The 16,615-nt window shown below is 44.3% G+C and overlaps 1 protein-coding gene across 1 annotated transcript in view; it reads left to right on the forward strand.

Moving 5' to 3' along the window:
* The window catches only part of LOC124788973 (ATP-dependent translocase ABCB1-like), a 131,965-nt gene that overhangs the window by 60,706 nt on the left and 54,644 nt on the right, over positions 1-16,615 (forward strand). The window contains exons 9-10 of the mRNA XM_047256262.1: positions 2,546-2,716; positions 3,815-4,007. Of these exons, the coding sequence (XP_047112218.1) occupies positions 2,546-2,716; positions 3,815-4,007 (364 nt within the window). The remainder of the gene's footprint in view (positions 1-2,545; positions 2,717-3,814; positions 4,008-16,615) is intronic.

Here is a 16,615-nt window from a genome sequence, read left to right on the forward strand (position 1 = left end):
TGTTCCTGCGACGATTGCTCACTCTGACGTTAACCAGATAGCGACACAGTACAGTCCATATCGGTCATGCAAGAGGCGCTGCTCACCTGAAGTTCAATTGGTCACTATCTGCTTGTCCTGCACGAAAGCAAATTCTTCATTCTTATTCGAGTCCCCTTGCGCCTCGGATTCTGCCGCCTGTCCGGACAGTTCCTGTTCACGAAGATCGCGATCGTCCGTGGCATCAGGGACTGACAATTTCCTTCTTGTCATAGGGATTAGACTTGGAGCCTCACCGGTACGAATCTGCGACACTCGCCACATTCGGCGCGAATACATTCAGTAGAACTGCACAACTTGCATGTCCGAGCTTGTCCATCATAAATTTACAAGACCACCACACCCATTTACATTTATAAAAGACGGAATGTGCTTCCTAAGTTCGATTTTTACTTGTCGAGCTCCGTTAAGGACAGGGATCATACACGGTTCCGACCACCTTTCCGTAGTACTCGATATCTACATCTACATCTACATTTATACTCCGCAAGCCACCCAACGGTTTGTGGCGGAGGGCACTTTACGTGCCACTGTCATTACCTCCCTTTCCTGTTCCAGTCGCGTATGGTTCGCGGGAAGAACGACTGTCTGAAAGCCTCCGTGCGCGCTCTAATCTCTCTAATTTTACATTCGTGATCTCCTCGGGAGGTATAAGTAGGGGGAAGCAATATATTCGATACCTTATCCAGAAACGCACCCTCTCGAAACCTGGCGAGCAAGCTACACCGCGATGCAGAGCGCCTCTCTTGCAGAGTCTGCCACTTTAGTTTGTTAAACATCTCCGTAACGCTATCACGGTTACCAAATAACCCTGTGACGAAACGTGCCGCTCTTCTTTGGATCTTCTCTATCTCCTCCGTCAACCCGATCTGGTACGGATCCCACACTGATGAGCAATACTCAAGAATAGGTCGAACGAGTGTTTTGTAAGCCACCTTCTTTGTTGATGGCCTACATTTTCTAAGGACTCTCCCAATGAATCTCAACCTGGTACCCACCTTACCAACAATTAATTTTATATGATCATTCCACTTCAAATCGTTCCGCACAAATACTCCCAGATATTTTACAGAAGTAACTGCTACCAGTGTTTGTTCCGCTATCATATAATCATACAATAAAGGATACTTCTTTCTATGTATTCGCAATACATTACATTTGTCTATGTTAAGGGTCAGTTGCCACTTCCTGCACCAAGTGCCTATCCGCTGCAGATCTTCCTGCATTTCGCTACAATTTACTAATGCTGCAACTTCTCTGTATACTACAGCATCATCCGAGAAAAGCCGCACGGGACTTCCGACACTATCTACTATGACCCTACCATAGTCCTTCTGAGCGTAATTTATTTTCTCAGCAGGGATCTTAAACAGAAGTTCTAAAACTCTAACTCTACGGTTACCCAAGCCAGATAAGGCACAGTAAATCACTACCTGTTCCATCAGAATTATTGAACTTTTCGACGCAGCCACACCTCTTTACAATAAAACAACATATTTCTGCAGTTTTCCTCATCAGAAGCACAGTATTTTTAAGAAAAGATAAGTGAATGTCCACAATACCATCTGGAAACATTCCTGCTTTTTCCTTTAGCCACATTTTCATTTCAGTCGCCTTAGGTCTTGCAAAATTACGGTCAAATCCAAATCGTATCTTTGTTTTGATAATTTGATATAGTCATTATATCTATTCCAAAACAACATAGTGAATCCCGCAAGCGGCTAGCAACTCAGCCTAACACAGCCGTTGTTTACATCGGAAGAACGTCGGGGGGGGGGGGGGGGGGGGGGGGGGGCGAGCGAAGGATAGTGGTGGTGGGGGGGGGGATTGCAATGTACTGGTCATTCCATCCAGTAATAGACCACTTTTTCTTTTATTTGACTACTTTAATTAATAATTTTACTTAGCATATCTTGAAATTTACTACGCAGTTTTTGTTCGATGTCTTTGTTATAGCGATAATAACAATAAAATGCGGAAAATCGTTTATTTCAGAAACTGGTTATTCTGAGTGACTTTATCACACAGGTTAAACCGGAGTTGATGTAAATCGTTACAGTCAAAAATAGGTTGTTCCAGTGATAACCGCCGTCCCTCCATTACGTAACCACCGTGAGGAGTTTGCACTCACGGCCCTTAACAAGACTGTACATCCCTGACGCGGAAGAACGGCATATTCGACACTTCTGCACGTCAAGCGTTTCTTCATTGCCCAAAACAGCAGACCTTGTCTCCTGTATACACATAACGAGCGTGGTGACGCAGGGCTTAGCTCACTGAATTTTCAATCGGTAAGACCACAGTTCCAATCGCCGGTCGGTTATCCAGATGTAAGTTTTCCGAGATTTCCCTTAATCGCTCCAGGCAAATGTCGGGATGGTTCCTTTAAAAAAGGACGTTGCTGATATCCTTCCCCATCCTCTTGTAGATCCGAGCATGTGCTCCGTCATGGCTGTTAACGGGACGTTAAACTCTTAATCTTCCTGCAGTCCTTTGCTGTACGCAGGGCTACGACACGCTGGTAGGAGAGCGCGGGGCCCAGCTGTCGGGCGGCCAGAAGCAGCGCATCGCCATCGCCAGGGCGCTGGTGCGCCGCCCCAAGATCCTGCTGCTGGACGAGGCCACCTCTGCTCTGGACACCGGCAGCGAGGCCAAGGTGCAGGCAGCGCTGGACAAGGTGAGTGGCGAGCAACTCGCGTCCACGTCTAATACGACTACCACGCTACCTCCACATACTTTGGTTTAAGACGCACACACACACACAGTCGTCACATAGTGGAAAAGACTCTTTCACCATGAGGCAAGATATTTCACTGACGTTTTTATGCCATTACATGAAGTTCACAATGCTTGTAGCTTAAATAAAAAGTTACCATGCTTCCGGATTAAATGACTTATGCACCACTGCTACAAAGCTCTTAGTTTCTCACGCGATATACCCATTGCACCAGTGATTTTCTCACTGTTGTGTATGCATCTGCAAAATATCATGCAGCTAGACACGAACTGGAATAGTGTGCCGACGTGACATTGTTTCGGATCAATTATCACCAACGCAGATTCATGCAAAGTTCGTGGAGTTTTACAAGTACCTAGCTAATTCATTTTTAACACTTAAAAATCGTATTGTAACAAATAAGCCATCGGTCACAAATATTAAGTCAAAATTGACCTGGTTTCGACGCTACTATGAGCGTCGTCTTCAGAATTAGACTAACTGTACTAAAACATTAGGTATATAGTACATTAATAAAATTAAAGTTTGTACTGACTCGAAAAGATGCAGTACTTACAAGTCACATATTAAAAAAGATCTCAGCCGGAAAGGTGACGTCATGAACACTTGTCAGATGGCGAGCCGCTAAGGGCTGCTCGTACTGTGGACAAGGGTTGCAACAAGACTGACTCTGGCTGGCCAACAGCTTTTTATTCTAATTTACAAGTACTGTGCTGCCTAATGGTTTCTTATTTGTGCTAAACATGTAGAAGTGGACTCTGATACAAAACAATTGTTTCCTTCAGTAGAAAAAGAGTGAAACCTAGTGGCACCACATAGTCCATTTCTCTCTGATAGCATCAAAGCAATAAGCAAATTTAATGTTCCCGCCAATTTGAGACTACAACGGACGAGACGCGTAGACGAACTGGAAGGGGCAGCAAATTCATAAAGTAGCAACCTGCATTTTTCTATTTCTCCTTTGAATCCTAAATCTTCTGTCTGGTTAGATGCAGCCCATTAATACTCTATATTTAAGTGTAATAAATTACATTTCAGGCCAGCGAAGGACGTACGACGGTCATTGTAGCACATCGGCTGTCGACAATACGCAATGCGGACAGAATCTTCGTGCTGTCTGGAGGGGTCGTGGTCGAGGAGGGCAGCCACGACCAGCTGATGGCGCTTAGGAGTCACTACCATGCACTCGTCACTGCTCAAGTGAAGCCTACTGAAACCGGCGAACGCATGGGTAAGTGCACTGAATTATCGAACAATATGCTGTCAATAACAACTTGCGAAGTATGTTTGACACGACAAGTTTACAACTGCGAATTGCTGCTTCCCGTATTTTATTGCGGCTACACTAGAACCCTAAGGTAGTCCAATGGCGACCGTCTGCCGCACGAAACTTCTTACGTCGTGCTTGGTGATGCATATGTAATGGAAGGGGAGCGAATCCTAATAATCTGACTATCCATAACTACACTATGTGATCAAAAATATCCGGACACTTGACTGAAAATGGCTTACAAGTTCGTGGCGCCCTCCATCGGTAATGCTGTAATTCAGTATGGTGTTGGCCCACCCTTAGCCTTGATGATAGCTTCCACTCTCGCAGGCGTACTTTCAGTCAGGTGCTTGAAGGTTTCTTGGGGAATAGTAGCCCATTCTTCATGGAGTGCTGCACTGAGGAGAGGTATCTATGTCGATCGCCGAGGCTTGGCGCCAAGTATTCTATAGGATTCAAGTCAGGATTCTTGCAAGCCCGTCCATTACAGGTATGTCATTATTGTATAACCACTCCGCCACAGGCCGAGCTTTATGAACAGGTGCTCGATCTTGTTGAAAGATGCAATCACCATCCCCGAATTGCTCTTCAACAATGGGAAGCAAGAGGGTGCTTAAAACATCAATTTAGGCCTATGCTGTGATAGTGCCACGCAAAACAACAAGAGGTGCAAGCCCCCTGCATGAAAAACACGACCACACCATAACAACACCGCCTCCTAATTTTACTGTTGGCACTACACAAGCTGCCAGATGACATTCACTGGATATTCGCCAAATCCATACCCTGCCATCGGATCACCACATTGGGTACCGTGATTCGTCACTCCACACAACGTTTTTACACTGTGCAATCGTCAAATGTTTACGCTCCTTACACCAAGCGAAGCGTCGTTTGGCATTTACCGGCGTCATGTGTGGCTTATCAGCAACCGCTCGACCATGAAATGCAAGTTTTCTCACCTCCCGCCTAACTGTCATAGTACTTTCTGTGGATCCTGATGCGGTTTAGAATTTCTATGTGATGGTCTGGACAGATGTCTGCCTATTACACATTATGAACCTTTTCAACTGTCGGCTCCTTTTGTCACTCAACAGACGACGTCAGCCTCTACGCTTATGTGCTGTACGTGTCCCTTCATGTTTCCACACCACTACACATTGAAAACAGAGGAGATAGGGATGTTTAGGAGTGTGGAAATCTCGCGTACAGGCGTATGACACAAGTGACACCCAATCACCTGAGCACGTTCCAAGTCCGTAAGACCCGCGGAGCGCCCCATTCTGATCTCTCACGATGTCTAATGACTACTGAGGTCGCTGATATGGAGTACCTGGCAGTCGGTGGCAGCACAATGCACCTAATACGAAAAACGTATGTTTTTGGGGGTGTCAAGATACTTTGATCACATAGTATAACTTAGTTTCAGTTATCGACCTCTTTACAGGACAAGTTACAAACACAATCGATAGCGTCGCAGCCATCGAATGGAACGTTAAATGTGGCAATTCCTTCTTTTTTTTATGCGGCCCGTCACGAATTCCTCTCCTGTGCAGACTCTTCATCTCACAGTAGTACTCGTACTTGCAATCTACGTCCTCAATTATTTGCTGAATGCATTGAAATCTCTGTCTTCCTCTATAGTTTTTAACCTCTACAGCGCCCTCTAATACCTGATGTCTCAACAGATATCCTACCATCCTGTCCCTTCTTCTTGTCTGTGTTTTCCATATATTCATTTCCTTGCCAATTCATTTCTTACCTTATCAGTATACCTAATTTTCAGCATTCTTCTGTAGATTCATATCTCTAATGCTTTGATTCTCTTCTGTTCCTGTACTGTCACAGTTCATGTTTCACTACATATGATAGTGTGCTCCAATCGTACAGTCTCACAAATTTCTTCCTCAAATTAAGACTTATGTTTGATACCAGTAGACTTCTCTTGGACAAGAATACCCTCTATGCATATGCTAGTCTGCTTTTTTACATTCTCCTTGCTTCGTCCATCATCGGATATTTTGCTGCCTAAGTAGTAGAATTCGTTAGATTCATCTACTTGGTAATTACCAGTTCTGATGTTAATGTTTCTCGATCTTCTCATTACTGCTACTTCCCATTACTTTCGACTTTTGAAACGTCCCCTTAGAAAATTTATAAATGACTGTGCTTAAACTGACACACAATATTTTTAGCACAAAGCAATCTGACTTTCAATAATCCCTACAAAAGAATGGTCCTGACTAACATTAACCTATACCTTCCACAAATCACTTACCTCACAAAAATCTTCGTTACTCGAACTACTGCAATACAGCGAGCGCCACTACTGCCAGCTAAATAAAAGATTCAAACTACTGAAGGCACTAACTACTAATAGGCATAGTTAGCAAATGAAAGATTTTAATAGAGAACAAACAATGTATTTACCTTAATAGTATTGAAAAATCATAATATACATAGCAGTTCATGACATCCAGTCTTACAAATTTCAAAACTCCGCCATTTCTCTCCCCACATCCACCACTGCTGGCGGCTCACCTCAAACTGCGCAACGCTATGCGCTGTAAACAGCCAACAGCCCAACACTACAATGGCGAATATTACAACAATGCCACCCAGCCACAGATTGCACACAGCACAGCCAGTGATTTTCATATAGAGCGCTACATGGCGTTACCAATATAAAAACCTAAACAGCCTACTTACACTTTCTTCGATTTACTTTTAATCTATGTTCCTTATCAATTAATCTCTTCATTCCCCACAGTAGATTCTGTAATTCTTTATCACTTTTCCTGAGGATAACAATGTTATCAGTGAACTTTGTCACTGAATTTTTTTAACCTTTAATTTTAATTGCACCCTTGATCCCTTCTGTTATTTCCATCACTGCTTTTTCGAAGTATAGATTGATCATCAGAGATGGATGACTACATCCCTGTCTTACCCCCTTTTTAATCTTGGTAGTTCGTTCTTGGCCTTCCACTCCTATTATTCCCTTTTTGGTCTTGTACATGTCGTACACCACCTACCTCTCCCTGTAGCTTATCCCTATTTTCCTCAGAATTTCGAACATATTGCATTATTCGACAGTGTCGAACGCTTTTTCCAGGTCGACAAATCCTACTAAAGTGCCTTGATTTTTCCTTAGTCCTACTTCCACAATCAGCCGCAACATAAGAACGGCCTCTCTGGTCCATTTAGCTTTCCTCAGGCCAAAATGATCGTCATCTAACAGAGCCTCAATTTTCTTTTCCATGTGTCTGTATATTATTCTTGTTAGCAGCTTGGATGCATCAGCTGTTAAGCTCATTGTGCAATAATTCTCACACTTGTCAGCTCTTGCAGTCTTCGGAATTGTGTAGATGATATTTTTCCGAAAGTCTTATGGTATGTCGTTAGATTATTACATTCTACACACCATCGTGGATAGTCGTATTGTTGACACTCCCCCCCCCCCCCCCACCCAATGATTTTAGAAATTCTGATGGAATGCTATCTTTCCTTTCTGCTTTATTCGATCTTAAGTCTTCCATAGATCTTTAAAATTCTGATCCTTATACTGGATTCCCCTATCTCTTCTATATCGACTCCTCTTTCTTGTTCTATCATAGCCTCATAGAGGCTTTCAGTTTAATCTTTCCACCTATCAGTCTCTCCTCTACCTTTAACAGTGGAATTCACATTGCCTTCTTAGTGTTACCACCCTTGATTTTAATTTCGCCGAAGGTTGGCTTGACTTTTCTCTATATTGAGTCATTTCTTTTTTAGGTTTCTTCACATCTTTATGCAGCCATTTCGCCTCAGCCTCCGTATACTTCCCATTTATTCCATTCCTAAGTGACTTTTAGTTCTGTATTCCTGAATTTTCCTGAACATTTTTGTACTTCCTTCTTTCGTCCATCAGCTGAAATATTTATTCTGTTGTCCATGGTTTCTTCGCAGTTACCCTCTTTGTACCAATGTGTTTTTCTTTCCAACTTTTGCGATTGCCCTCTTTAGAGATGTCCATTTCTCTTCAAATAAACTGTCTACTGAGCTATTACTTATCACATTATCTGTAGCCTCAGAGAACTTTAAGCATATCTCTTCACTCCTTAGTAATTCCATATCCCACAGTGTGCGAACTGATTCTTTACGACTAGTCTCTTAAACTTCAGCCTGCTGTTTATCATTGCTGAATTGCCATCCGAGTCTATATTTGCCCCTGGATACACCTTGAAATCCAATATTTTACTTAAGAATCTCTGCCTGACCATGATGTGATCTAATTGAAGTCTTCCCTTTTCTTCCGGCCTTTTCCAAGTAAGCCTCCTGCTCTTATGATTCTTGAACAGAGTAATTGCTATTAATCGCTGTAATTTATTGCAGAAATCAATAAGTCATTCTCCTCGCTCGTTCCTAGTATCAAGCCCATATTCTCCCGTAACCTTTTCTTCTATTCCTTCCCCCAAGACTATTAAATTTGCATCTCCCTTTACGCACTGAAATACCCTTTCAGTATCATCATATATTATTAGCTGCTATTAGAGAGGAAAAGGCTACGTAGAGACATTAGAATACACCCTATATTTCTTCTATTGTCACTATACACTCTACAGTGAACAGTTACGTTTATGCACAATTTGCGTGGTTCAGGTAAACTAATGTTTTCCTGTCATAACAGTCACTTATGACTCTGCTATTTATTTTGTGGCGAACACTTTGATTACATACAAATAATCGACCCTTCTTCATATTGGATACATAAAGGTACTCGCGCACTTACGAGTCAAAACTTTATCACCATACACGTAATAGATCGTAGGTTCATTTCTGCAATTTAATATGATAGCGACTTGACGTGGCATCGATTCTAAAAGTCCTTGGAAGATTTTGGGAGACATGTGACGCCCGACAGCTATGAACAGGTCATGCAATTCCAATAAATTACGAACCGGTGATTTGTGAGCGCGGATCTTACGCCTAGCGGCGTCCCAGATGCGTTCTCTCGCGTTCAGAGCAGGCGACTTTAGTGGCAAAGACAACAACATTGCTTCACTCTCATGTTCCTCAAACTACGGTAGCACGATTTCGGCCTTCTTTTGATGTCGAGGAAGACATCGGGCATGAAGACATGCAGGTGGTCTGCATAATATTCACGTAGTGCACAGCTGTCACGTTGCCTCAGATTGCTATCACAGGTAGCATCGATGCCCAGATGAACATCCCAGGCGGTATAATTCTGTCACCGCCAGGCTGCTTCCATGCTGTGGCACATGTTTAGAGCAGCCGTTCGCTAAACGATGGCGCATCCGTACACGAACATCGAGCTGATGCAACGAGAAATGTGTTCACTACAGTAACTGTGAATATTGGACCACCTTCACTGTTTCTGTGATGCTGATTATCAGTTGTCAGGCTCTAACAATCTCCCCTGTGAGAAAGTCATTTACGTTAGTAGAGTTCTCGATTTCCGACCCATACCGTCACTAGAATGATACCCCATTTTCGCATGCACTCGAAATGAGAAGCCCACATGGTCTTGACTGTGTGCAGGTCAAGCAATCTATTCTTTGGACTCTCGCATGAGACGGTTCTGACTTTTTCTTCAGTTGTTGAATTGTCCCGTGGGCTGGATGCATCAGTTCTAGTTCATCTGATGCTGCGAGGGTGAATTACTCTCGTACCATGGTCGGCCTACTATACCAGGCACCGGACGAGTAGTTTTGCCAACTGTTGTGGCCTCTAATAGAAAAGGTGCGAACTCTACCGAAATCTGTCTCACAAGACTGTTGGATTACAGTGTCTTCATGTTGTTGCCTCGTTGTGTATCCCCACGGACTGTATAAGGCGAGCATCAGGGCTCGATTATACACTCTGGAGCTGTGCTATGGGCGTGGCAGCAGCATATCTCCACTCTAAAGCTTTGTACTCCAGCTGTGGTCTGACCAGGGCTGGCTAGAGCCTGATATCAAGGTGTGGTGTCAGATTCGACATCGATTTCATGAAAGGGTAGACCGCTCCTCTCTTAGTGCCCTGGATGTGCAGTGGTGACTACAGATGTCGATCAAGAGTCTTCCCCATCCTGCCCTGCAACATGGGATGGGGCCACCTGGGATCCCGCCAGGTAGTAAAGTAGAAGGCAGCTTCCTTCTCGTTAATACGAGAATTCAGCTTCTAGAAGCATTATACTTGAAACTCCATTTCACGAACCAATAGCCAAGTCAACAGCAGCCAAACTGGAGACGGCAATGAAGGATATTGGCGCTCATGCTGTGGATGAACAGTGCAGGCGTGTACAAACTGTATGTGTGCCACCGTGGGAGTACAGGACTTGCATAGGGAGTACAGCAGGGATCAGAGCACAGGCTCCTGCGGCACCCCTGAACGTAACAGCTACTTTACAGATTTCCATTCCTTGGTCCAAATGTGGATCGTTCCTCTGGAGAGGTGGGAGAGAAGCATGTGACGTCGGTACCCTTTGCACAGAAAGCTTGTACATTAGACCGTCATACCACACGGAATCGAAGACTCTGGAAACGTCAAGGAGCATGTCTCGAGGTATTAGCAACGCTCCATGGTTCTCAGCGCTTTCTCTGTCAGATGCAGTACATGTTGTGACCTAGAATGGCCCCTCCAGAAGACAGACTGTTCATCTGGTACCTGGCCTTCTTCATCAAGGTCTGATAGGAGAAGATTGGCGTACAGCTTCTCGAAAATTTCCATGAAGGGAAGTAGGCTGACTGGCCAAAAATCCTTCACCAGCCAGTGGTCCTTGCTGCTCTTCAGGATAGCTAGCATTTTCGCATATTCCCACATCGAAGGGTAATAAAAGAACGACAAGAAGTTGTTAAAGTTGTCTGCTAATGTCCAGTAAGTTTCAGGAGGGAATTGCATCGGTAGAACGTTGTCAATCCCGTCATTGTCTCCTGATTTCTTCGTAGTGGGACGCTAGAAATGTCGTCCCACCTCCTCCTCCGAGAGTGGCGCGATCGCATCATGCCATGAGACTCCTCCACCACACGAATACGCTCGTTGTCGATTCGATCGGCCACAGGTGTAAAATTGCCCGTAAACGTGTCAGCGTAGCCTTCGTTTGCATCCACCTCGCAGGCTACATCTAGCCCAAATTGCAGGGCCGGATCCTCTTCTTCCGCCGCAGAAATCGTTCGGCCATTCGCGAGATGTTCCCATTCTCGGTGCTGATTACAGGAACCATGCCAACCCGTCCACAGTTATGGCGCTCCTGGAAGGCTGGCTTGATGTCCCGATGCTTCGGGCTGATCATCGTGTGTCACCTAAATAACATATCCATCAGGAGCATTTTAATACTTCTAAAGCTTTGATGACGTTTATGTGAATTTGAAAAGCGAAGGAACAACCACAGCTAAAATAAGACCAGACGGACCTCATGCACCGATGGGCATGGACCGTTGAGCATTGCAAAGGGTGGCTGTAAACAGTCGCATGAAAGGAATCACTTGTGAGTTCCAAAGATCAACTAGCAGTCTAGCTAGCACAATTACTTTGCGTTGGAAGTAAAAAAGAATGGCTTACAATAGTCGAATAAGTCCTGATAAACAACCCATTTCTGTAGTCAATGCTGAGCGACTCTTGACGAAAAGAACGACGCCACTGAACAGTGACAGACTGGAAACAAGTGATCCGCAGTATCATCCTTGACACTTTCTCAATTCGTTGGAAGCGTTTGGGTTTGACTCACTCCTGGAGAACTTTACATGCCATCATGTGTAGTGCCAACAGTTAAATTCGGATAATGTGGTGCTCCGGTAGGGGGGTGGTACACGTGGTTAAGGTGTGGATCTCTCATTGTGCTTAAGGAAACGCTAAACGCAGAAGGAAATGGATACGTTTTACAGTATTGATTACTGCGTACAGTAGAGGAAGAGTTCTGAGGGAATGATTATATCAGCACAATGCACTCTTTCATAAAGCAGCATCTGTGATGCAGTGGTTTCAGGACAATAACATTCCTGAAATGAACTGGCTCGCCCAGAGTTTGGACCTGTTCCCAATGGAACATCATTTGGAATGAGTCAGAACATCGACTTCGCTCCAGACACCAGCGCCCAACATCACTGCCTTTTCTGGTTTCGGCCGTTGAGGAAGAACTGGCCGCCATTCCTCCGTTGACATTCTGACACTTCACTGAAAGTACCCCCCGCAGTGCTGAAGCCGTCATAAAGGCTTAGGGTGGACACAGACGTTATTAATGTCCAGAAACATGTGGTCTGATACATTTGATCAGATACCGCGACATTTCCGATGTTCGCTATGGATATGCTTTGATCGGCAGCGACGGTGCGAAACCGTATCGTCTTCCTTCCTGAAGTTGAGAGGCCCAGGAGCAATGTGACCTACATTACGAACAATCTTCTGGAAATCGTGAATCAAAAGAGAAACCATAGTTAAATTCTTTAAATCTGAAATAAGAATATTTAGCCGACTATTTTATGAAAAAATTGTATAATCAGTTATAGAAAATACTGTGATAACGTCATAGTTTGACCATCAGGACACAGACACATTCGGCACGGTTCATTACCGCATTTCTTTCTGAGGGTTGTCGACAATTATCCTTGTGAGACCATCTCTTTGGTTTTTACCGGTATGAGCATCCTACTAAACTCATAAAAAGTCACCCTAGCTTGTATTGGTGTACGTATGTATGTGATGATGTGATTCATTAAAGATGCACTTAACGATTGATTGAAATAATTAAACCTTATGTTTCTGAGAATGCGTAGCTGTAATGTCTTGAGCTACTACTTCAACACTGATAACAACTAATCTCGTAAGTGAAATTATTCTCGATAATTATCCAAAGTCAGAACAAATGTACAAAGACCTAATGGTTCCGTATTCTATCGTCAAAGTCTCGCAAAACACAAGCAGTAATCGTTATGTCTTTCACGAAACTGTGTGATATAATGTACTAATTACAAAGATGACCTGCCAACAATAATAAAAGTGCAGTTATATAGGGTGATTTTTTCCTACGTTTACAAACTCTAGGGGTTGTTCGATGAGAGGATACTGAAAAAAAAGTTCTAATGAACTTACGTCTGGAAATGCACGGTTTCCATGCTAGAGACCATTTATTCAGTCACATTGTTGCAGAGACTGTGGTCTAATACGCGCTGTACTATGCAGCCACAGTTACAGTATGCATGATTTCCTCCCAGAGGGTGGTACTGTTCATCATATGTCATGTCCTAGCGCCCCATCCTGCCATAGTAACTGGTAATGTTGCGTCGAGTTCACTTCCATTGCTGACTCACTTTGTAGTGGACGGGATACGGGGTTGTACACAATGGTTCCGCATTCGACTCGAGAGCTTGCCGACATGGTGTTTACTTACGGAAAGGCAAATGGCAACGGGCGGTGGGCAGCAAGGTTATGTCAGGAGACCTATCCCCGCCGACAACACCCACAGTATTCAATGTTTTGCAAGAGTGTTTCACCGTTTGTCTGAGACAGGATCATTTCAGGAAGCAGGAAATCATGCAGGACGTACCCGAAATGCTCGGACACCACACTTGGAGGAAAATGTGATTGTGATGAGGCTCCAGCCGTTAACGTTCGGAGGCATCACAGTATCTTCTCTAGTCGATGGATCGGACTCGAGGGTACAGTTGCATGGTCTGCTCGTTCATCGGATCTCAACCCTTGCGTTTCTGGTTATGGGCCCCTCTCAAAAAGTATTGTCTATGCAGAGCTCATTCCAGACGTGGAGACACTGGAGCGGAGTATTCGTGCTGCCTTTGGCACTGCTCGAATGCCGCCTGGCCTATGTTAACGTATGAGGTCTCGATGGGATTCCAGTTCGGTTTTACAGAGAGTACTCTACTGCATTGGCTCCTTACTTAGCTCGCATTTATCGCGAATCTCTTGCCCAACGTAAAGTCCCGAGCGACTGGAAAAAAGCGCAGGTGACGCCTGTATATTAGAAGGGTAGAAGGACGGATCCTCAAAATTACAGACCAATATCCTTAACATCGGTTTGTTGCAGGATTCTCGAACATATTCTCAGTTCGAATATAATGAATTTTCTTGAGACAGAGAAGTTGCGGTCCATGCATCAGCACGGCTTTAGAAAGCATCGCTCCAGCGGAACGCAACTCGCCCTTTTTTCACATGATATCTTGCGAACCAGGGATGAAGGGTATCAAACGGATGCCATATTCCTTGACTTCCGGAAAGCGTTTGACTCGGTGCCGCACTGCAGACTCCTAACTAAGGTACGAGCATATGGGATTGGTTCCCAAGTATGTGAGTGGCTCGAAGACTTCTTAAGTAATAGAACCCAGTACGTTGTCCTCGATGGTGAGCGTTCATCGGAGGTGAGGGTATCATCTGGAGTGCCCCAGGGAAGTGTGGTAGGTCCGCTGTTGTTTTCTATCTACATAAATGATCTTTTGGGTGGGGTAGATAGCAATGTGCGGCTGTTTGCTGATGATGCTGTGGTGTACGGGAAGGTGTCGTCGTTGAGTGACTGTAGGAGGATACAAGATGACTTGGACAGGATTTGTGATTGGTGTAATGAATGCCAGCTAACTCTAAATATAGATAAATGTAAATTAATGCAGATGAATAGGAAAAAGAATCCCGTAATGTTTGAATACTCCATTAGTAGTGTAGCGCTTTACACAGTCACGTCGATTAAATATTTGGGCGTAACATTGCAGAGCGATATGAAGTGGGAGAAGCATGTAATGGCAGTTGTGGGGAAGGCGGATAGTCGTCTTCGGTTCATTGGTAGAATTTTGGGAAGATGTGGTTCATCTGTAAAGCAGACCGCTTATAAAACACTAAGACGACCTATTCTTGAGTACTGCTTTAGCGTTTGGGATCCCTATCAGGTCGGATTGAGGGAGGACATAGAAGCAATGCAGAGGCGGGCTACAAGATTTGTTACTGGTAGGTTTGATCATCACGCGTGTGTTACGGAAATGCTTCAGGAACTCGGGTGGGAGTCTCTAGAGGAAAGGAGGCGTTCTTTTCGTGAATCGCTACTGAGGAAATTTAGAGAACCAGCATTTGAGGCTGAGTGCAGTACAATTTTACTGCCGCCAACTTACATTTCGCGGCAAGACCACAAAGATAAGATAAGCGAGATTAGGGCTCGTACGGGGGCATATAGGCAGTCATTTTTCCCTCGTTCTGTTTGGGAGTGGAACAGGGAGAGAAGATGCTAGTTGTGGTACGAGGTACCCTCTGCCACGCACCATATGGTGGATTGAGGAGTATGTATGTAGATGTAGGTGTAGAGACAGAACATGCTACGGCGCGTACACGCATGCGTTGTGGCTCATGGAAACCATTTTGAGCACGTACTGTAACTGTAGCTGCATGGTAAGCGCGTATTAGACCGCAGTCTCTGTAACAATGTATGACGAATAAAGGGTCTCTAGCATGGAAACCATTCATTTCCGGACATAAGTTCATTAGACCTTTTTTGTTCCGTATCCTCTCATCGAACAATCCCTAGGGTTTGTACACGGCGGAAAAACTCGCCCTTTATAAACCCATCGATCTCGTAGAGCAGAAGCGTTCGCCGACGAACCCCGGTCGTGTATGAATTTACAGGTCGTAAATAGAAACTTACATAGAATCCTCGGATACTGATTCGGTGCTATTCAGTTCGCATTTGTTGTGTGACGTGCAGTTGTAAAACAGATTTCTCTCAACTGCAGAAAAACACTTCCCTAATTTCCTTGACCATGCTTGCAAAATCACCAGCAAGAGTCACTAACCAAATGTGCGAAGTTCTGCATACAAGCCTGACAGAAATTCACTTTCCACGGGTTAACCTTCTGAAAATAATTAAGACTGGTAGAACTACCTTTTAATTCATCAATATTTTACTCGTGCTGAAACTTTCACCAGTCGCTTCTTTACCCCATTCTGTGCTCGTCAAATAGTTTAGTTCCCATCTGTTCTACAAATGGCCGGTAACAATAGACAGTTACTAGCTTCAGAATCGTAAACATATTCACACTAGCGTCTCTTGTAACAGAGTCCCCGTTGATCGCTAATTTTTCACGTAAGCGATCCGCTCACCTCGGAGCAACTGTATGCCACGGAGTTAACGTATTGTTCCCCCAGGCATAGCGTACTAACTAGCTGCATTTTACAAATTTTCATCAAGACTTGAAGTGAACAAACAGTACATTTCGGTAAATAGCGTAGGCCCAGGCATCGCCTAAATTTCGGGAACCAGCACAAATTCGGCCACCACCTGCAGTAACGCCAGTGGCTTTAACCCAGCTGGGCATCGCACTGAATTGAGTTTGGATGACAGATATGGCTTCATTATTCTATGCTGTCTAAAATACATGCCAGAGTTCACTGGTCGTATTGATTGGGGGTAGGTGAAGTTCTTGTCTCTTTGCAACCCATGACCATACGCTTTCAGTGATGGCAGATGCTTTCAGTCAATAAGAGATCTGGAGAACGTGATGGCCATGGCGACAGCCGAAAAACCCGGTATCAAGTAGGCAAGTACAACACAGGCAACATGCGGCGTTGCGCTCTCTTGTTGAAAGATAATTCACGAAAAT

The sequence above is a fragment of the Schistocerca piceifrons genome, chromosome 3 (genome assembly GCF_021461385.2).
Source record: "Schistocerca piceifrons isolate TAMUIC-IGC-003096 chromosome 3, iqSchPice1.1, whole genome shotgun sequence".
Taxonomy (NCBI): Eukaryota; Metazoa; Arthropoda; class Insecta; order Orthoptera; family Acrididae; genus Schistocerca; species Schistocerca piceifrons.